This window comes from Equus asinus, chromosome 24 (assembly GCF_041296235.1).
Source record: "Equus asinus isolate D_3611 breed Donkey chromosome 24, EquAss-T2T_v2, whole genome shotgun sequence".
Taxonomy (NCBI): Eukaryota; Metazoa; Chordata; class Mammalia; order Perissodactyla; family Equidae; genus Equus; species Equus asinus.
The window spans coordinates 16,572,620-16,595,566 of record NC_091813.1 but is presented as its reverse complement, the minus strand read 5'-3'; the positions used below and the strand labels follow the sequence as shown (position 1 = coordinate 16,595,566).

General features: G+C 42.0%; 1 protein-coding gene across 1 annotated transcript in view; it reads left to right on the top strand.

Annotated features, from left to right (window-relative positions):
* The window catches only part of IMPG1 (interphotoreceptor matrix proteoglycan 1), a 124,962-nt gene that overhangs the window by 18,502 nt on the left and 83,513 nt on the right, over positions 1 to 22,947 (top strand). Inside the window, 3 exon segments of the mRNA XM_070496097.1 lie at positions 11,350 to 11,583; positions 17,705 to 17,871; positions 18,134 to 18,162. Of these exon segments, the coding sequence (XP_070352198.1) occupies positions 11,350 to 11,583; positions 17,705 to 17,871; positions 18,134 to 18,162 (430 nt within the window).

Below are 22,947 nucleotides of genomic sequence, written 5' to 3'. Positions count from 1 at the left end.
GACTTTCTCATCCATCCCTAAGAACTGGTTATTAAACATTTACCAGCATAGCTCTGACTTCATTTGATATTAATTTAGCTATACCAGCTTTCCTTTGGTTAGTGTTGGCATATTATAACTTTTTTCCATCCTTTTAATTTCAGCTTCTCTATTTCTTTTCATTTAGCTGTGTCTCTCAAAATAGCATATAGGGACCAGCCCCATGGCTGAGTGGTTAAGTTCACATCCTCTGCTTCAGCAGCCCAGGGTTTCGCTGGTTCAGATCCTGGACGTGGACATGGCACCGCTCCTCAGTCCATGCTGAGGCAGCATCCCACATAGCACAACCAGAAGGACCTGCAACTAGAATATGCAACTATGTACTGGGTGGCTTTGGGGAGAAAAAGAAGAAGGGGGATAAAAAAGGAAGGTTGGCAAGAGATCTCAGGTCAGATGTCAATCTAAAAAAAGGAAGATTCTGAGGAAAAAAACAACATATAGTAAGATCTTTTTTATATGCAGTCTGACAATCTCTGCCTTTCAATAGGAGTATTTAGTCCATTTGCATTTAATGTGTTCCGAAAAGTGCATGGAACACACTTATACAGAAAAAAATTATTAGTAGTTTATCTGAAATTCAAATTTGACTTGGTGTCCTATATTTTATTTGTTAAATCAGGTAATCTTATTCCTATCCTATTCCTAGCCCTAAAAAGAATAGAATGGTACCAGACCATAATAACAGGTTACAATGTGCCAGACCTTCTGCCAAGCTCTTGACATCTATTTTCTCATTTAATCTTCAAAACAAAACAAAACTATATAACATGCAAACATTAATCCAAAACTTTGGTGTTGGAATTATTGTTATACTCTTTTTACATTAGAAACCAGAAGCATATGGAGATTATTTGCCCAAGCTCAGGAAGTGGCTCAGGAAGGCAGAGTTATCTTACTGTAACTTCAGCCCTACAGGTACTCAAAATGAAGTCCACTCTTCTTCTCTATATGAACTGTGACAGCTCTTTATGCATCTGAAAGATTTACAGCTGTTTCCATTTAATCTCCTCCAATTCCTCTCTCCTTGAGCAGTCAAAATATCATTCTTTTTGGGCAATATATGCAAGAATGCTATACATGCAATTCTCTTTACTCAGAATTCTCAATGTACTTCAAGATAAGGTTTACATGAAAGCACTAAAACTGAAGAATCATGTGTTTCATGGTTTCCAATGCTAGAATCATGGACAACAAAAAGATTCAGAAAACAGAGATGCTGGGCTGAATTAAAACTGATTCCAATATGAGCATTTCAGACATATTAAGAATCTAATGAGATAAATATGCCCAAATATGTAGCACCCCTAGGAATAAAAGGGAGAAAAATACCCCATGTCTTGGCAGCCCAGCACAGCTGGAACCAGAAGGGAAGCAAGTATTTGGTACACATTATTAATGTGTCCCATAAGCAAATCCACATTCCTGTCCCCTGATATTTCCTTAGTGCACTCCTAGCTTCTGTTAGCTTACTCTTGAATTTTCAGGGATTTTTTTATAGGCTCTTGGTAGGTCTCTGAGAAATCTTGCTACTTGTATTCCCCAACCACTTCCAAACAAATCGTGGACTGGATCTGCCTCTGGCTTGTGAATGACCTGGTACCGTTCCAGCATATCCCTTTGGTTTCCATATCATTCAGTCTTTGTGTCAAGCCAGGCTACAGAAATGCTCTGAAAACTATAAGGTCCATACATCTGTGAGGTACAATTGCAACTCATCATCCACATATCTTAGATTTACCTGTAAATTTCTATTCTCATTCTCTTATTCATAATCTGTGTATTTGTTCAAACTCTACATTCTGAAATCTATGGAGATTGGGTCAACAAAGTATACATGATGGGTTAAAAATTGGGAAAAAGAAGCAGGAAAAGGGTTAGCAGAATTTAAGTTAATGTAAGGATGAGATGATTAAAAGTGGCTTAATGAGATTGGTCCTACACGTATACAAAGAAGGTAGCAGCCTCCCCGCGATGATTTGAGGAGTACTGAAAAATCTAGCTGCTGGAAAAAGCACTGGTTTCTTCTCCGTCATCTCCTAAAAACAAGCCACAGCTAGGCTGGCTGGCAACTCTAACACAGTTGTTCTCACCTCAGTTTCATCCTGTTTACTTCAAGCTGACCTCAGCCCCAAACTAACTCTACCCACCACGATTTCAAAGTAATGTAATTTACAGTTAATCACAGCTTATAGAGATAGCCTACTCTTCTAACTTTCAAGACTAGCTTATTCAAGGGAGAAAGGATTTTTGTGATTTTGCTTATATATTTATGTGAAAATCACTTACAATTCTTAACATTTTAAACTTTTCTTCTAAAATTCTCAAGTAAATTTAGCACTCTATGAAGAAGCAACGTGTCGATAAAATTCTCAAGTAAATTTAGCACTCTATGAAGAAGCAACGTGTCGATTCTGTGGCTTCCCACAGCCTCTGACACAATACTGCAGCCTGAGGGCACTTGAGAGTCAAGGGCAGCCCTGTGATTCTAGAACTGCAGTAGGAACAGCACCTCTGGAGCTGGCGGTGGCTGAGTGGACCTCAGCCAGGAGGCAGCACTGGGAAGGGGTCCCACGCCTTAGATGGAGGCAGCCATGTGTGAGGCCTTCATGCCACCCTATGACAAGTACCTCACTTGTGTTTCTCTCCTGTCCCAGGACACAGAGAGCCCAGCCATTCTGAGAACTCTCCCCTTCTCAACATGCCCTCCTCCCTCTCCCCACAAGAGGGATGGAGAGTTAGCACACATTTCTTTTCTGGGTGGTTGAGCATGCGGCCCTGTTGGACTCCTGCCTCTCTATTCACTGACATCTAGGAGACCTGAAGAGCTGCCAGCTCCACCTGTTCAGAAGGTCGCCCCCTTGAGCACAAAAGAGACACCCCCTTTCTCTTTTCTGTCTCTCTCTTCTACCTTTGTTCTGATCCTCCCCACTCACCCAGCTGCATACACCCACAACGAGAGGTGCAGGTTTGTACCTCAGCAAAATTTCTCAGCATCTCACCTTTAGATTTGATTCTTCCTCTTTTTTTTTTAAGTGCAGTGAGATAGAAGAAGGGCTCAATACATATGTACAGAGAGAGTAGAAAACGGGAGTTAGCAACATTTATTTCTTGTAATGATTTTCCAAGATCCTAACCATTTTCCTTCTGACAGATCAAGTGTAACGACTAAACCTGATTTTTTCAGTGAGAAGAAAGATAATGCAACTTCTCTAATTCTCTGAGAGAAGAGAGCATGATTTCATCCTCAGTAGGGAGTAATGCTGCTGAACACGTGCCAGTTTGGGAGGTAAGGGAGGCTGTGATGCGTCCAAGTTTCAAAAGCTTCACAGAGGGAGATGGCATGGCATCCACCCACGCATCGCTGATAATCAGCCTGCACGCTGACTATTGTGAGAGTTTATTTACTTCATATTTCAGTAAAGAAAGTCACTGGAAGCTTCCTAATTTCCATGATCCTCTTTTGTATCATTTTTCCAACAAACTTTGACTCTCAGGCCACAGACTAGGGTTGGCTTTATGGAAGTTTACTCGGAATTGCATGTAGGAAGGGAGGTGGGAAAGCAGTGTGCAGAAGCTCCTGTATTCTCCACTTGATCCTCAGAAAGCAGTGTACTTAAAATCCATGCAATTTTCTGGAACAGCATTGAACAAGGTATTCAGTGTATCTGCATAATGTGTTGAGACATATTCAGGTATGTTAAGCATGTGTACATTAACTGCCCTGGCTCTTTGGAAAAAAATTTTTCCAGTGTGTAATTGAGCATTTCTACTAATGTAGGGGCCAGACCAGGACATAACGGATCACAAACAAGCTAAGCATTTGCATAAAGGCCGCAACCCTTCACTCTTTTTTGGTATGGTCAGGAAAGTTTATACGCGATTAAATTATTGTTTTTATAATTTCTGGTCATTGATTTTGGTCCTAAAATGTTACCCATTTTCTCTCTACACAGTTCTGTTCTTCAAATGGAAGTCTTTATTCAGCAGGAATTCCAGTAACTTTTTGTCTCTACTCCCGTTAATTCATTCATTAAGACATCGCAGCCGTCTCCCTCAGGAAAACACAATGGGCTCACTCAGTTCTTATACCAGTGGCCATTGCTTTCATAACAGTGCCACTATGGGAGCCCCATCCTCCTTTTCCTGATGTCTGTTACTTCCACTCTGTGTCCAGTAATCCTGTATTATAATCCTGTAGGGTTAGGCGGCTAGAAAATATTCCTCTAGAAGGGAGAGTTTGGCTGTGCGTGGTCCAAACATGTTGGTAGAGATCCATTTGAATACACAACCAAGAAAGAGACAGATTCATGGGCAAAGCTGAGCCCTAATAGGGGAATTTTGTCAGCAGTCTATGACTGGAGGTCAACTTGATATGGAAAGGAAAAAAATAAACTGTTTAGTGATATAACAGGGAGATGATGTGGTCTGTAATGGCTCACAGGATGCCAGTCAACATCAAGGCCATGTAGCCACCAGACTAGAACCTAGAGTGGAAAAGATAATTTTGACTGAGGGCCACCTCCACATTAGCTGGTAGATATGCTTCAGCTATACTTAGGCAATCTACTTCTAAAACAATAAGTGAAGGGTCAATAACCCAATATTTCAGAGCTGACACTCCACTTTTTTCCAGATTTGACTTTTTCTTAGGGTAAGGTAATATTTTATTTCAGTGTTTGAATCCAGTGGTTGTTTCGTTAACTGCCCTTTCTATCTATTTGAAAATTTCCAAACTTGTAATAGCTACACTGGGTTGCAGAATTTGAGTCAACTCCAGGATAGAGTGACTAAAGAAATTTAATTTAAACCTTCAGTGTCAACCACTTTCCTTAGCCTGCCTGAAGTTGCCCTGCCCGTGGCACGTTGTCCTCCTTCCTGCCCACCTAATATTTCTCACCTGCTGGCCTTTCATGAGAACCTCCCAACCCAACGGAAATCCATCCCATGGAACTCTCGGCCCTTCTTCAAATGGTCTGTTTTGATGAAAAATCACCACCCCCATCAACAAATATCAATACTCTAACATGTACAATTCCAAACTCATACCAGTGATCATTGGAGTTCTATTTTCCAGCCTTCGGTTTTCAGTATATTATGTGTTGAATAGCGACACCTTCTGGTGAAGTGTCACAATAGCATGTTGAATACAGCAGGCTCTACCAGTACATTGCAGGAGCGGGGAGACAGTGTGGGAAAAAAAGAGAATGAAAGGGGGAAAGATTAATAGCTTGGCATGTGGCATCAGACGAATCCTCACTCACATAGGACCTTGCTTTGTTTTTGAAAAGGAGGTAAAAACAGATGTTTCAAACAGTTTTGTGTGAAAAGAAAAATGGGTCAATAGCTGGAGGGGAAGTGGTATAAAAAGAGAATCTTTTAAATAGAAGGGAAGAATAACAGCTTGTTTGTAAGCTGATAGGAATAACCCAGTAGAAAGAGGGAAAATAATACGTAGGTGAAAGAAAGGAGGGTTTCTGAAAGAATGTCCTCAACAGGTGAAAAAGGATGGGATCGAGTGCAGAAGTAAACGAGTTGGCCTTGGATAGGAGCAGAGAGCACTCATCAAATAGTCACAGGAGGGCACGGGAGCACAGATGCAGCTAGTGAGCAGATGCAGTGCTGGAAATTCGTGAAGTCTCCTCTGGCTCCTCTTGTGCTCAATACAATGTGAAGCAAGGTCATCAGCTGAGAGTTAGAAATGGCAACAAGTGCAGGAAACCTAGAAAAGTTGTGTGTAGTTCTGCAGGCGAGTGAGAAACTCAATGGACCTGGGAAATATAGTGCGATATTATTTAAGGATTGCAAATTTAAAGTGAGCCAGAATGGTTGTTTTTCTCCAGCCGTATTCAGCCACAAGGGTGCAGGTCAGGAGCAGGCAGAGGGTTGGGTTTGACTGTGGTTGTGGTTTGCTATCAAGCACAACCTTTGAGGGGCAAGGGAATGGAGGACTTGCTATCCTAAAGAGCCAGGAAATATTAATATTCTTTCCCATTGATACGTTTTTAATTGGTTCCATTTGTCATTTATTTATTTACTCCTGGATAAATTGAAAGTGCCTGAGAACGCTGACTTTACTAAAACACATTTTATGCATAAACCATCTCCTGTTTGTTCTTTTGGTTTTCTTTCACAAACAAATTTTTTATTTGTCTTTTCACTTAGGATATTATCTTTAATAAGATGACTGTGTCCAAAGCCTCTGACACTAGACACTGTAGAAGGGAGAAGAAAGTTAAAAGGGAAGTTGAAATAATGTAGGTGGCCAGGACATATGAAACTATTTTTCATGGTCTAATGGTTCTTAAAACAAATCTAATTCATATAATTCATATATTATAAAAGACCCATTACTATTTCCACAGGAACTTTTCAGTAATTCACTAAATAAATATGCACTGTATGACTGTTGGATACAAACACTGTACTAGGTAAGCACCAAGGTGACTTGGAGAGAGGACAAGATCATAATACCCAGGTATTTGCAGCCTAAAAGTCCAGGTATCTGCCAGTACAAAGGTCTTCGCAGCCTAAAGGGCAAAAGTCATATATTTACAACAAACTTGCCCAAGGCAGGACAAAGCAAGCACTACAACACGAGTTCCACGACATTTGTTCATCTAACTTACCACTTTATACCATACTGGGCCTGAAACATAGTAGGCACTCAGTGAATACTGATGAATCAGTAACTGCAAAAGAGACAAGGAGCCACACCAGAGGAACAGGAGGGAGCAACGAAGGAATTCTGAACGTGGGATCTGAGAAAGCTCAGAAGCTGGCCGTTGAGGGAAAGGTAGGAGCCTAACAAAGAAGGAAGAAGAGGGTGCTCCTGGTAGGAATGAACGAGACGAGCACCGCGCAGAAGCACCGAAGTCCTCGGGCATGCGCACAGCCTGCTCTGAGGACTGAGGAGCAGTATGCGGAAAGAGCAGCGATACCAGGAGGTGGAAGGCGGAGATGATTGGATAAAGGAGCTCATACTGAGCGCGTACCCTGTGCCCCACACGGTTTTAAATGCTGCGCACGCAGGAAGTTATTTGATAGCACAGAAACCCTGTAGGGAGGCATTATTATTCCCCATTTCACAGGGGAGGAAGCTCAGGCACAGAGAAGCCAGGGACGTCTAAATTAGGGAGCTAGTGAGTCAGGGAGCCGGTGCCCTGCGTATCACTGGTACTATTAAAACATTTTGAATAGTTGTGTGACCTATGATTTGTGTTGCTACTACATTTTTCTTTCACAAATAATGAACATATTCAAGTTAAATTTAGACAGTGAGCACCACGCATATTAGCTGTTCCTCATCTGTATTTAGAAGTTCTGAATATTCAAATATATTAAATTCCATTTTCCTCTTTTACTCGTTCAGTGATATGACTATTGCCTAAAACTACTGGTTTAAGGGTGTTGTCCTGGTGTTTAATCTGCTATATACAATAGTACAATGGGATTTGTTTTTGTCCAAATTCATAATATATTTAATTAAACTTTGCTGATATTCTTGTACTATGGGAAAGATGTGGGGTTTTTTGCTTTTTCTGAAATCATTTTGCCCTTCTCTTGTCTTCGTAAGTTTGCACTTCATCCAGAGACAGTTGCTGATGGCAGCCAATTCATCATCACACAGGTTATACTCATGTTTTGTCATCATCTTGGAGAAACAGTTTCTGCTTCAAAAAATTTTCCAATCTTCTAATAAATATGCTCCCTTTTTACAGCACGTCTTCCAACTATCAATTCATTCTTGTTCAACCTTTACCTACTCTTTCCAAATACTTCTATAAACTAAAAATATCAAACTCATGAAAATGCATCCAAAGACTCTTTCAAAGTTCAGTTCAGTATCAACGTTATAATTTGTGCAGCGCTGAGCACAGCATCTAATGTGATCTAATTGCTTTGCCCAAGAGCGCCTTCATTAGCTCTAGTAAGTGTTAGTTCCCTTTCCCTCAGTAAAATGTCTAACAGTCCATGTTTCAATTTTTTTAAACTTTTGGTTTATTTTAGTTAAAATCCTTGGAAAAGATACATATTTTGTCAGTGTGGCCTGGCCTACAAATATCCTTGGACCCAAGTAACTCTAAGCCCTGTTCTCAGAGACCTTGCCCACCTCTTCCCTAGTGATGACTTGGAGCAGAGGCACAGGGAAGATTCTGATCTCTGCCCAGGTGACAGTATCATCACAGCGGTCCTCGTGCTTGGTCTAGGTAATCTAGAGGGACACAGGCTGACATGTCTGATGCTGAGGTGTAAAGGGAACCAGAGAAAGGTGGAAGATGTTTAGCCTCCTATAGAGAAGTGCCTGAAGTAGGGAAGATACGAGGAACTGTTTATGAAAGTATCTGTAACTTGGTCTTTGATATACAGAGGGCAGAAATAAGACTAATGTGTGGAAGCTACTGGAAGGTAATTTTCAGGTCAAAGGGAAGATTATTTAAGTAGAGATATTCAAAAATGGAACAAGCTGCTTCCTAGAGGAGGGAGGCAGCCATTTGCAGAATGTTTGCCTTGGGTCTCCTCCAGCAGGGAGATAGTAAAAACTGGGTGCTCGCGTAATTTATTTTCTGAACAGACACATTCAAGAATGAAAGGATAGCAGCCACCAGCCAGAATATCCCCAGCAAGCCGAGCCTCCTGTCGCCTGACTCACCCTAGTTGTCGACCACCAGCTGTGTGGACTTGACATGTGAGGCAGAAGGAAAGGCTGACCCGAGTGGAGAAAGGGAACAGGTCAGGGCTCAGGGGAACACTGGGAAACAGGGCAAATCTGTGACCTTCTCACCTCCTTTCTATTCCCACCCTGACAGGAAAAAGTCCAAAGACCCAGATCAGGCAGGATCTTTGTGAGTGAGCCTGGATATGAGCTGGATATGAGCTGGATATATTAAGATCCAGGAGAATCCAAGTGGGAAAAATTCCAGGATAGGGGCATTGTTCCCAGAGCCAGGGTGGAAGAAATACTATTCCCAAACCAAGTTATTCAGAGAGTTCTACCAGAGCATAACATAAAAACGTAAGAACAAGACCCACCCCAAAGGACAGAGATGGGGGTGACAAAGCGGAGAACAGGACCAGCCATTAGCAGGACCTCCTCACATTGTGGGCAGGCACTGCAGGAAGAACGAGAAGTGCAAGGTGCATGAGCACGGGTTCCCCAAGTACAGCCAGTGCTCCCCACACCACACGGGCCTGGAATTATCCAATGACATACATTTTCTTCCATTCTTAGTGACAACTGAAATGTAATTACAAAAACTTTACTACAACATGCCACATTGTAATCTAAGAGTGTTTGAAAGAGTTATTAAGAATTAAAATTCCTAAACTAAAATCCCCATGTTACTAACTGCAGTGGGCACTCCTGGCTGCATGCTCAGCTCCCATCCCCCTCTTGCACTTTGCCTTAGCGCTAAAGGGGCACCTTCTGCTTTGCCATGCAGCCAACCTGACTCAGGGAGAACTGGCCCCGCCTCCACAGTTAGAATGCGCCACTCAGGGTAAGCACAGTCCCCTGCCCCGTGAGCGCTCAGCTCAGGTCAACAGCACTGGCACCTCCCCTGGCAATTGGTATTGGTCCAGGTACGTGGCATCAGTCAGCCATACTTTAGAGAAAGCCTATTTTTCAACATGAACAAGGACAAGCACTTTTCATTCAGTGGGAGCTGGCCTATGGGTAAAGTCACCAGGTGAGGGGGCTGAGCAAAGAGTTCAGGAGAATGGCAGAAACGCAAGAGCCGAGGCTCCCTTTTCACCAGGCTTTCCTCATCTTTAGCCTTCTTTTCTATGTGATAATAACTTCCTTATCGTTTAAGCCAGTTCGAGGTGGGTTCTCTTGACTTTTCAGCTGAAAGTATCCTTACAGAGCCATAAAACAGTGGTTCCCAAACCTGTCTGCACATCGGAATCACCTGGAGACCTTCAAAAGCTGCTGATGCCTGTGTTCCACTCAGAGATTATGATTTATTGGTCTGGTGTGTGGCTAGGTGAGCAAATTAATCTCTCAGCTCCCTTCCTTTCTGGAGATTCCTAAAAATTTATCACTGCCCAAAACCAACAGAATGCTCTGAGACTCCTCAAAGTGACAGAGAGTATGTGTTCCCATTAGGACTCTGTCCACCCTCCATGATGAAGGAGGGACTTTTATGCTTTGCAGCAAGATTTGAGTTGCTCTGCAGCTCCCCTGCTTGGATTTCTGCTGGATTCCTTTGTCTGTACTGTAATTCAGAAGATATGAGTTTGAGAGCCTTCTTTAGTAAAATGGGAATATAAATCTCTGTAGACCACATACATATGGTCTCAAGGGACCACAGTGAGTGGTCCTAACTGTTCATCAGTAATTCCTTTCTTAAAAGGTAGAATGGATAAAAGGAAAGAGATGGGGTGGGTGAGGAGAAACAGAGGCCTGATCACACTGTCAACATCCTCTGCCACCTCTAAGCCTCAGTACCCTACGGCGTGGTAAACTGAGAAAAAGTGTCTGTTTCATCTATGTAATAGAGCTTTTGTGAGAATGGTATGAGATAATATATATGACAAAAAATTCAATCTAAAAAAGTGCTCCATGAATGTAAGTTATTACAATGAGAGGTCTAGAGATTTAAAAATGAAGTCTAGACCTAACGCTAACAGACAGAGCAGTGCCAACACAATGAACTGGCTTGGGGAGCTAAATCCTCTGCCAGTCTTCTCTCCTTGCTCTCCCCTTCATCCTTCCTCTCACCACCCCCCATAAAATATCAAGCTTGCTCTGAAAACGCAACTCTAAGTCATGTCCTTACCCCAACTCACTTTTAACCAGATTGCCACCCTCTGAGCCTCACCCATATGGAAATCCTAGGGCAGCCATTAACTGGCAGGAGGTGGTTTTGCCACATTTTTCCCTAGGTTTTTAGAATCGCTGCACTTCCTCACCAAGAGTACACACCTCTGGAGACCACAACGCTGTATCTTTCCACACTCGAACTATAATGTCTGTCAGAAGAGGCATCTCTGAGAGGTTTGAGTACTAAGTAAGGAGTGAGTTTTAGAGAGATGTGTGGGGATTGGTTTCAATATTTGGCAGTTTGTAAAGGCAAGATGACTTGAGACGTTGGCTTTTTTAAAAAAATACACTTGATCAACTCATTATACAATTCCCTTATTTCTGAAAATGCCTTGTCATTGGAAAATTAAATCTGGCAGTTGCACCAAAGTGGAACTTTCATAAACTAGAGGGTGACAATTTTTAGTTTATTCCATTCATTTGTCATATGTGTCACGTACGTCACATAAATATATATATTTACCAGGAAATCAATCTTTCTTTTACAGATCTCTCCACTAAAATTTACTATTCTGAAACTAAAGACATAGACAATGCCCCAAGAGTTGAAACAACTGAGAGTACTGCAAAAATGTACAAAGTGTCAAGCATGAGACAAATATTCGATCTGGCAAAGCACCGAACAAAAAGATCCACATTTTTCCCGGCTGGGGTTAAAGTCTGTCCGCAGGAATCCATGAAACAGATTTTAGCCAGTCTTCAAGCTTATTATAGATTGAGAGGTAAGGAAAGAGGTGACACCTGGTTAGCCTTCAGTTCTTCTCATCCCTTCTCTTTCACCCATCCATAGGTTGTCTTCAGCCCAAAACTTCCAGAGTCTCTCATTTAGTCACAAGACTGATAAAATCATTCATTAAAAATTATTTCAAATAATGTCCTAACAATAATTAGGACATTTAATAAGTCACCAGAAAGGCTTGGCATCTGGGTTTTACCTCTTTGTTTTATTTTTGCCAAAGCCCGATGTTGAATTTTAATGTTGTTGTCAGGAAGTAAGAATCACAGGATGATTGCAACGTCAGGAATCTGAGCAAGTTGATTTATGACTTAAGATTCCATTTTTCAAAAGCAACATTACAATCCAGATCCTCTCTCCCTTCTTGATAAGTTTAAGTTGTTTATTGCTGATCCAGCAGAAACTTCTGAAGCTTGGAAATTTGGAGGGACATCCGAGCGCAGAGGAGTCACAAATTAACAGTGTTTACCGAGACGTAATGCAGGGGTGTTAATGGGATGTACAGCACAATATCTGTGATCCCAGCAGAGCTACAGTGCAATTTTTACCCAAGGCAGCATCACAGGATTTCTGGAATCATTATGGAGTTCGATCACCCCACAGCCATCAGTGGCTGTCCTCATCATTCACTTAGCACAGATGAAAAAATTCCTATGGCTGCTTCTTCAAACAAAAAGAGAGAATCTTTTGTAGCTGCTATTAAATTCTCCAGGTAGGTCCAAATAATGCACAGTATCTTGCCTAGCTGAAGCCTAAACTCGATTCGTCCTACACGTGAGAGTTGAGGAGGTTTACCGATTTCCACCTTCATCGCATTAGATGTTTGCTCTCGTTTCGAAAAGCACAACCACCCTCCTCTATTTCAAGCCCATTGACTAAAACAAGCTGGTTCAGTTCTCACCTGTGATGCGTGGTACATTTTGACAACTGAGAACCCATTTCATGATACTAACACCTTACAGAGTTCTTCAGTATTTCCATCTTAAGATGTACAAGAGTTGAATTAATCTGGGGAGGTCTTACCAGGCTTTGGAGGCATAATTAACTAAGTCTCAAAAATATCAAGCCTTATGTTCCTCATATGTCTCATTTTACATAGAAGTGAAGAGATATTGCTTTCTGGCAGAAGCCACACCCACAGAGAAGTGACAAGTACTGGATCACTGTGAGAAAGAGGACTCTAATTATAGAAAATCAAGTGACTACATTAACATTCTGAGGTCCTAGCACAGCACCCCTGCATAGCAGCTTCTCGGTAATGGCTTGTTGACGGATACAGGATGCAAAGAGACCATTGAGAATGCAAGGGAAAGACAGTAACGTGTAAATTATTCATTTTGAATGTGCCTACACTTTGATCAGATAATGACGCTGGTGTATTCCATGTTATTTGTTCACAGATGGAAGGATAAATATATAATGTATCCATCACATTGAATATGAACACAACTATTATTAACTATTTTCATGTAACTTCTAATTCTTTATGATGTCCACAAATAGGATTCATCGCAGATATTTGTAGAATAGACTATTCATTCCTGCAACCAAATTTTTACCTCTGAATTTTATTCTTGGCTCTTTATTCTTGATTAGGTTTGCCTCTTTCATTCTTGCTTCCCTGGATGAAACAAACCTCTGTTTTTCTCCCCACAGCAATGACAGTTCGTTATATTTATGACTGCCCCTGGGTGATATGAAATTTTACTATTGATCAGCATAGATTTCTTAAGTCTAACAAATTGGTTCACAAAGAAACAAGAAATAAGCCTCAGCTACAAAGCAGTGCTCCTTTGACAGAGTAACCCACTTGTTCTGTTTGCTGCTTTTACAAAATTATCTGTTGACATCTTTTAAAGTTAGGAGTGAAAGCTTCCAAATTCTTCAAAGCAAAGGAAATATTGAACTATTTCTTTTCCCAGGGCTTAAAGCCACACAAGTGAAAATGTTTTGAGCTTCGTGGTAGAATCACAAGTATACTCATCCCAAAGTACAGATGCAAGAGAGGCAAATTTGCTTCTGGTTGTCTCCTGGGCGGGACCCTGCACTCCTTCCCAGGCAAACACCTCCCTTCAAACCCTCCAGCCCTCCCCACCTCTCTCTGTCTCTCTCTTTCTCCCTCCCCTCCTCTATCTCTCTTTCTCTCTCTCCCTCCCTTCCTCTGTCTCTCTCCTCTCTCTCTTGCCCCGAATCCCAATACCAAAAGCTAGATCTTTCTTTACGTTAATGTGTGACTTAGAGAAAGTTAAAGATGGAGTGAATCCTAGCTCTTGCTACTCCGAGTGTTGTCCACAGACCAGCAGCATCACCATCACCTGGAGACTTGTTAGAAATGCAGATGCTCAGATCCCACACCAGACCTACTTTCAGAATCTACATTTTAATAAGATCCCCAGGTAATCTTTTTGTATCTTAAAGTGCTAGAAGCACTGGTCTAGAGAACATCTAGCAACAACCTCATTGTACAGTTAGGAAAAGTGAGGTGACATGCTCAGTCAGGGCCACCATTGGTGGCAGAGCAGGGTTAGAACCCGGCATCCTGACTCCCACTCCCGTGTGTTATCTGTCCACCTAACGTGTGCCCAACCCCATGGAGGGCATCTTCATGTACCATTGGTCTAACCTAATCCTTCCAAATGTGAATAATGCTTCTGGGCCTTGCCTGGCCTCCAGGACGTGTTTTCCCTGGGGTTCTTCCTACACTGTCACACAGCCTAGCGTATGACATTCAGCAGAAAGGCTGAGGCTCTGTGGTCAGATTTCAGGCATTGGCCAGCAAGTGCGGGAAGACTGGGAAGGCAAGGCTCTGGATTTCTCTAGAATCCCTGTGTCAGTTCCTCCCGGCAGATTCAGAGAAGGGTGGCGCAGAACAGGTAAATCAAGGGGTTAGAAAAATCCAACTTTCAGAAGTTTTCAGACACCTCCAGCCCCGAGATCCTTTGACGCCTCAATTTTCAAGGGTTCTTTTGAAGCTCCCAGGTAAGGATAGGGGACTGTCCCCGAGGTCGTGGGCCCGTGCTCCTGTTCTCCCAGTCACAGAAGGATCCTGTGCCTCCTGTTTTTGGTTAGCTTCCAGGAGGCCAGAAAAAATGACATCAGAGGAGCCACCAAAAAACCTGCCCCTCAAAAAGAGTCTAAACAGAATCTACTGGTCCCTGTTTCATTCTTAACATGTTGATCCTTACAAACTACAATGCCCCAGGGAGATCATACTTCAAGCAGCTTCAGCCATTTGTGCTTCAGGAAGAAAGTTCTCTCAGAGCCTTTGTAAAGAGAAGGTTTTAATGGGGATGGGGTGTTCTGTGTCCCTGAGTTGGGAGAAAGGGCCGCCAGGAAAGGAGCAGAGCTAGGAAGAGGCAGGCACCAAAAACAAGCTGTCAGATGGATTGAGATAAAAGGACGACTTAATCTGAGACCAAAAGCAACACACTCCAGGGCGTGTCTAAGTGTTAAACAGAAGGATTATCGCATTTTGTTCTCCCCGATGCTTCGCACATGGATATTGTCAGTGAAAGTCGCCAACACTAACCCCTCAAAGGCAACGCTAGTTGATCTTATGTGTTGTTATGTCTCTGGCACCTAATGGTTTTGAACTAAACTAGCAGGTCCACTGGGGAAAGATAGAAGCACAAAATAGCATCCCCACAGCAGGTGTGGAATATGTAGCCAAGAAGGACAGCAAGGGCAGCCCGTGTGCTCAGACTGGCCACACAACTCTTAGGATTTGGACAAATCTAAACACCAGAGTGTTGTTTCCTTCTCACCTGCCGTGCAGACTCTTGACTAGGGATGAAGAGCGGAAGACTGCCTGTGATGATGGGTTCGGGGAAGGAAGTAAACCTCTCTGCTCCTTGCCTGCCAGGGGAGAGGGCGTGTTCACAGAAGGGGGTTCTCCAGGGAGAGGCTGCTCCTTCGCTCTCCAAGTGGGCTGGCCCCTGTGTTTCCCCAAATGAGGGAAACTCCATGGCAGATTTGAGGTGTGGGGACTGCACCCACTGCTGGCTATGTGGGTTCTGGTCAGGTGGCTGCTGGTAAATGACCTGAGCTTCTGTTGGCCTGGAGTCTTCTTTGCCTCTTAAAATAGAAAGCTAAGAAGACTCCAGACAGAATCAGTGGGGAGCTAGGGAGGATAAAGCACAGGAGCAAGAGTCTCCAAGCTCGTCTCCTCTCCCCTTGTTCCTCACCCCACCCCCACCTCTCTCAGCATGGCCATCAGAGTTTCTACAAAGTTCAGTGATGTCAGCTTCTGCCCCAGAGCCTCCAATTGCTCTCCATTCCTCTAGAGGTAAAACCAACATATTATAATTCCTTATAACAAAAGCCAGCTCATCTTTTTTCCTCACTTTACCCCCTAAAATAATTGTTAAACTATGTACCCCCTTGTATGCTTTTCATTTGGCATCTGAAGTTTTTCATCATAAATTTAATTAATTCGATAGGATGTAACTTTTGGTGAGTTGTATATATTGATATTGAAAATAAAATAAGAATTAGAGCCTTCATATGTATCCAGTGGAATCTACCACAGCCCCTCAGTACTTACATCAAACACTCTCAACAAACATGTGAAGGAACTCTCCTTAACGGGAGGAAACGTCGCTCGGCTTTCTCTCCACACGCCCACGTTTCCATTCCACCTCCCACTTCAGAGTCTTAATGTAATTTATTTTATGCTTCAAAGTCTGTTATCGATTACTTTCAAATACTTCTCAGTAACAAAAATATGTATATAAATTGAAATTATATTTTTATTTATTTCCTGTTACTGTAGGTTTTATGTGTACAAAGAAATTTCTTCCAGATTCACTTGCATGTATAGTTATTTTTAATATGTAATTGATTAAAACAGATATTATAAATTTGACAAAAATTTTAAGTAAGTTTTTATTGACAGATGGATACATGATCAGATACAGGTTTTGTGGGCGCTAATAGTTATAAATCTAAAATTGGGAGCAAGGCTTGGAAGGGGCCAGTTTAAAGGAAGGGCCTGTGGCTTAAGCTTCATCCACTTCTGCCTCTGGACAAGTGGGTTGCTTTGATTTTGCTCCTCTATTAATTTATGTGCCTTTACTTATTATTTAAATTGTGTATTGCTAAAAGGAGACAGAATTTAGCATCAATTTTATCCCTATTCTTTTACTTAGTGTCACTCAAACGCTGAGAAGATTTGTTACATAGCCAGTAGATGGGAACAGATGGAGTTTTGTTATAGCAATATCCTACTTTTTAAGTTCCTTTGGCATTATGTGCCAACAATCCCATCATGACCTGTCATCATTATTTTTAATGATCTATCAGCTGTCGACTCCATTAAGACTCCTAATTTGTTGAAAGCAAAGAATCGGAAGCCATCCTAGTTGCAAAAATGTGTGCTGCCCTCGACTAAGTTCACTCCCTTTCTTAACCTCAACACTATTGTTTCCAATGGTCCCTTTCTGTTGCGACCTCGCGGCACTGTGTGCCGTAAGATAGGGGTGGATGAAGGGGGAAGGGGGGTGACCAAAGGGAACATGAAGAAGGAAAGGTGTGTCCTTGGGAAGCCTGACTTTAAGAAAGCGTGATAGGAAAGCTGAGACCTAGAAATTGACTCTCTTTCAACCTGTCTGCATGCCTGTTTATCCCTTGGAAAGTCGCACAGCGAGGGGCCTGTGCCGAGTGCGAAGACTACTGGGCACCAGGCCCCACACAACCTGTGTCCCCCTCACCACATCTTTCTGGCTTCAACTTCCTACTCTCAACCTTGCTCTGGCCACCTGACCTCCTTGCTGTTCCTTCAATTTCTCTGGCATTCTCCAAGCTTGGGAGCTTTTCCCAAATGGCTCAAAAGTCACATTTATAATGAGTCCTTCCTCCACCACCCTGTTTTAAATTGTAGTCTTACATACACACACTCATATTCCCTAATTTCCTTCTTTTATTTTTCTCCATAGCACAGATAGGTTCTCAATAAATATTTGTTAAATAAATTAATTTCTGTGGGCTATAAACTAGTGTGTTGACTTAAGCCATGAAAGAGCTTTCCATGTTATAATATTGTGCTTTGGGTGGGGAAAGGGGATCTTCTTGAGATCTTCTTTTCAACCCCTAATGACGCTGCATTACAGTGTGTCAGGAGGCAGTATGGGAAGCGTATCGGATCTTTCTGGACCGCATCCCGGACACAGGGGAATACCAAGACTGGGTCAGCATCTGCCAGCAGGAGACCTTCTGCCTCTTTGACATTGGGAAAAATTTCAGCAGCTCCCAGGAGCACCTGGATCTCCTTCAGCAGGTGAGCCCAGACACTGGAGGACAGGCACCCTGCGCGAAGAGCTCCCGCCTCCAGCCCCTGTCCCTTGTGATCTGGTTTCCACAGCATAAGGGTTAGTTGAAGAAATGTTGGAGACATCTGATAAAGCCAGAAGGGATTTTATTCTTGCAAAATAACCTTGTACAGGCAATGAAGTGAAGTTAAAGGGAAAAGGGAATGAAAATAGACTGTAGCTCTTCAGTTGGCATTATCTCCTGGTAAACTACTTTTTATCTTTCTGCAGAGAATAAAACAGAGAAATTTCCCTGAGAGGTAAGTACCCAAAATAGAGAGCTGCATGCTCTTGACTTTTGAAAGATCATATAATGGAGTAAAAACTGAGCTATTGGGTCTTTATGATATTATGTTATTCACTGTGATCTGTGCGCGTTATTCTGACTGAAAATTTATGCATATATTGTGCTGAAGATAAATGAGTATATAAGGCAATATATATAAGGGGAATAGATAGACCTTATGGACTAAGATTGACGTTTGCACTATATTTGCAGATAAAATGAATTCATTATGATGTGATAAGTATCTAATGTATGTTTTCACTCATAAGATATAGAACAATTGAAATAGTTTGATTATTAGAATTTAAGATAAACTGTTAATTACATCTGAAAAATATTTAATACAATTGGGAAGCAACCTGAACTCTCATTTGGTATTCTGTAAAGTGTTAGTATTTCTCAGACTAAATTACTGAAGCTCTGAGCTATACCCTCAACAAGAACTGAATATCAAATAAGGAAATCAAAATGCAAAAAAAAAAAAAAAAACGAAAGGAAAACTACATTAGAGAAAGTGATTAACGAGGAGAGATGTTGTTGCCAAATTCTAAACTCACAAATTACATACATTTTATAACATTTAGGAATCTAAATCTGAAGATAATAACACAACAAAGAGAGACATAAATTTGCCTGTATGAATTACTGACAGTTCTTCATGCTGCCTTTCACGTTTGTTCCTTCATTTCTATTCCTTTGCCAACAACCTGGTCCTGGGCCTTATTAATTTACACAATGAAAAATGTTAAACCTGGTCTCCTCAACAGATTTCCCTGCCTTCAACCTCTTCCCTCCTGAACTTGCATAGCTGCTGCTGCATCAGCAAGTCTGAAATACTCCTTTTCTTACACCAAGCCCTGTTCAGTGGCTTTCAAAAGATTCCCACCTCTTCCTCTTGCCCTTCTGAAGACCTCTCCCGCCCTCCCCACCTGCTCTGTGTGCAGAAGGCTGAGCGGGAAGGACTGAATCACTGGCATCTCTTTCCCTCTGACTTCTGGGGAGGGCCAGCCAATGGGGAGCAGGGGATCAGACGAGGGAGGAGAATGAGGTAAGGGAATTTATCACCTCCCCTTACCCCTAAACTGCGAAGTCTTTGAGGACTGTTGACATCCTTCCACTTCCCCGAAGCTCCTGTCAGGCAGCCCTGTCCACAGAGCCTTCTCTGTCTGTGTTGGTGGTGGCTGCACAATCCTCTCGCCCCTCCTGCACTAGGCGTGGCTTTAGCACCCCACTGTTGCCAGCCCTGGGGTACTGCACTCACCATGTGATTGCTCTCATACTCTTCCACAACTTAGTAAGTAATCCCTTCATTAAACTTTGTTCAAATTACCCCACTATGAGTGAACCATCTGTTTCCTGCCAGGACCTTTACTGAGGCAGAGGCCAAACTAATTGATCAAGGCCTTTCACCGTCTGACCTTTCTAACTCTGCCTCCCACTACTCATGATCCCAGTGCTGCCACCTTGCCACTTCCTCACTGCCACAGACCGCCCCTACTCACCCTGCTCTGACCCCCGGCCTCTCCCACTTGCCTGCAAGAACCTGCCCTCTCCACCCCACTTATCCACACCCTCCTCTCCTTTCAAGCTCCAAGTAGAGTGCCCCTCCCATGATGTCCGAACAGATTCTGTGAGCCTGAAGCCATCCCTCCTACTTTGTACTCTATTTGGCACTTACATTTTCATTTGACACTTGCTTGCTTTACCCTATTTCCCTGTGAGAATGTAAACTCGTCAAGGGCAGGAACCGTTTTCTATTTCTCCGTAGAATTGAGCAAAGTCCTCATATATTTTGTTAATTGATATGTCTATGGAGCCACTCTTTGGCAAATTTTAAAAAGTTATCACCAGAAGGAATAACGTGACTCAGGAACATCCTAGTACTAGGCTGTTAACTTGGTTCACAGGACACAGACATACTCACTCTTCTGATTTAAATATGGGATGATACTCTTCTATTTTCACAAAAAGAAAAAAGGAAGAAAAGCAGAGGCCATCCATAAGAAAAAATTCAACAGAATGTGCCAAGACCATAGAGAAACATTAGAAATTACAGGAAACAATTACCCAAGACAGAAAGAGAAAGAAGTGGAATCATCCCATCCACTCCCACACCCGCCAGCATCGCTGGAGAGAATGAAGTAGTGAGAGACAGACATTCGACATTAGCTATTATCAAGTTGTTAAAAAAAAAAAAAACCTTCTCTTTTACTTCAAACCTTTCCAAGAAGACAAAACAGAAAAATTTCTCACCTGGCTAGTCCATAAATCTGCCAGTTTCAAATGACTTTAAAATAAAAGCCAGTGGAAGAACCCAGTGGCCTAGCATCCCAAATTACAGCCCCTCGGTAACAGTCTAGATTGCCGGTGCGGTGGAGGATCTCACCTAATGGCAAAGGGCAAGGAAATAGCATCTGCCACAGGGTCCTGCACAAAGTGGGCCGTTGGCTTGTAATTGATGCAGTTGCCAGCATTTGCACCACTACTCTTCTTGGTTATTTTTTTTTTACAGCAAAGTAAAACAAGGATACCAAATTTATAATAGGAGGAAAGAGACTTTACTATAACCAAAGACCCGTAAAGTGAAAAAAAAAGGAAGAAAATTGTCTAAATTACAAATGCTCTAATGTTTGATATAATGAGGGTTTACTAAATATAATTTCCATAAAAACTAGTCATTAAGCACTGTTGACACAAGTAACCAATAATCAACCTATAGATTAAAAATGAGGTGAGTTTATTTATGAGCCAGTCTGAGGACTACAGCCAAGAAGCGCAATCTCCACCAGGGAGGAGAGGGCTCGGGAGAAGCATGTTTCAGTACAGTTGGTACTTTTCAGAACAAAGAACATACATTAAACACACCCAGGATACATATTCATCAAAGAGTCAAAGACATACTCAGTTGCAAATTAGTAGGTCAACATGACCCTGATGACAAGGGAAGGGAACTTATCTCCAGGAGCACTGGTACTGACCTGGTGTTGTAGGAGGGGAATATGCTTTCTTATCTTCAAAGAGTAAAAGCACTTTTACTTTGAGATAAAGTTTGATGCATTCTTTACACTAATGGTTAGAGCAGACGGACAACGTGCGTTTGATAGGGCATAAGTTAGACTTTAGTTCAGGCCAGAATAGCTACCCCAAATACCTTCACATGTGAAAATATCTAGTCAGCACATAGCATAATACCTGCATAAACAAAGAAGAATACCTAATTCCAAATTCCACTGTACAGTCTGAATTTATATTTAGCCTGTGGGCACCAATATGGTCTTCCATGTTTACGACAGACACCCGTTCTGATTAGTCAGAGTCCACGCCAGGCTGATTGACAATATGTTGTGTATTACCCCTCTTAGCACTTTGGCAGAATTGGGGTAGTAGGAATATGAAGATAGTCCCTTTGGCTATGGCCAATCTGGATGACTCTACAATAATAGAGCACCTAGCCATTCCCTTTGGTCCTCCCATCATCATGAGCCACAGAAAACTGGATCAAATATATTGGTCAACTATGACTATTTTGTACTAACACAGACACAATCTTTTGGAACCTAATAGCTTATAGTAACAACTCTTTCAGTGAGCTTCAAAAGACACAATTAATGCTACTCCTTTGTAACTAAAGCTTACTAGAATTGGCCAACATTCCATGCAGACAGCTCTATAACCATAACCTTGGATCTGCCTTTAGATGTCTTCCACACTGCCACTGCATGGCTCTGCGAACCTTCCCACAACTCTCTAGCTGGTTACTATTTTAGGCAATGTTTGTTTTCAGAATAGGGATTTAATACACCTGTATTATTCAGAGACATATCTCTCTCCCATTACTGAAACCACAAGAGTTGCTTTTTTTTTTAATTGAGGTAACACTGGTTTATCACATTATATAAATTTCAGGTGTACGTCATTATATTTTGGTTTCTGTGTAGACTACATCATGTTCACCACCCAAGACTGATTACCAACCATCTCCATACACATATGCCCAGTCACCTCTTTCACCGTCCTCCGTCCCATCTTCCCCCCTGATAACCACCAATCTAATCTCTGTATTTACATATTTGTTTGTCGTCGTCCTATTTATGAGTGAGATCAGACAGTATTTGACTTTCTCCATCTGACTTATTTCACTTAGCATAATACCCTCAAGATCCATCCATATTGTCACAAAAGGCCAGATTTCATCGTTTCTTATGGCTGAGTAGTATTCCATTGTGTATATGTACCACATCTTCTATATCCATTCGTCCCTGTTGGGCACCTAGGTTGCTTCCAAGTCTTGGCTATTGTGAATAATGCTGCGATGAACAAAGGGGTGCAGCTATCTTTATGCTTTCATGTTTTCATGTTCTTTGGATAAATACCCAGCAGCGGAATAACTGGATCATATGGTACTTCCATTCTTAATTTTTTGAGGAATCTCCATACTGTTTTCCACAGTGACTGCAAGAGTCTGCCCACCCACCAGCAGTGTATGAGACTTCCCTTTTCTCTCCATCCTCACCAACAATTGTTATTTTTTGTTAATTATAACCATTCTGCTGGGTGTAAGGTGATATCACATTGTAGCTTTGATTTGCATTTCCCTAAGAATTAGTGATGTTGAGCATCTTTTCATGTGCCTGTTGGCTATCTGTATGTCTTCTTTGGAAACAGACCTTTTGCCCATTTTTTGATTTGGTTGTTTGTTTTGTTCTTCTTGAGATGCATGAGTTCTTTATATATTTTGCATATTAACTGCTCATCAGAT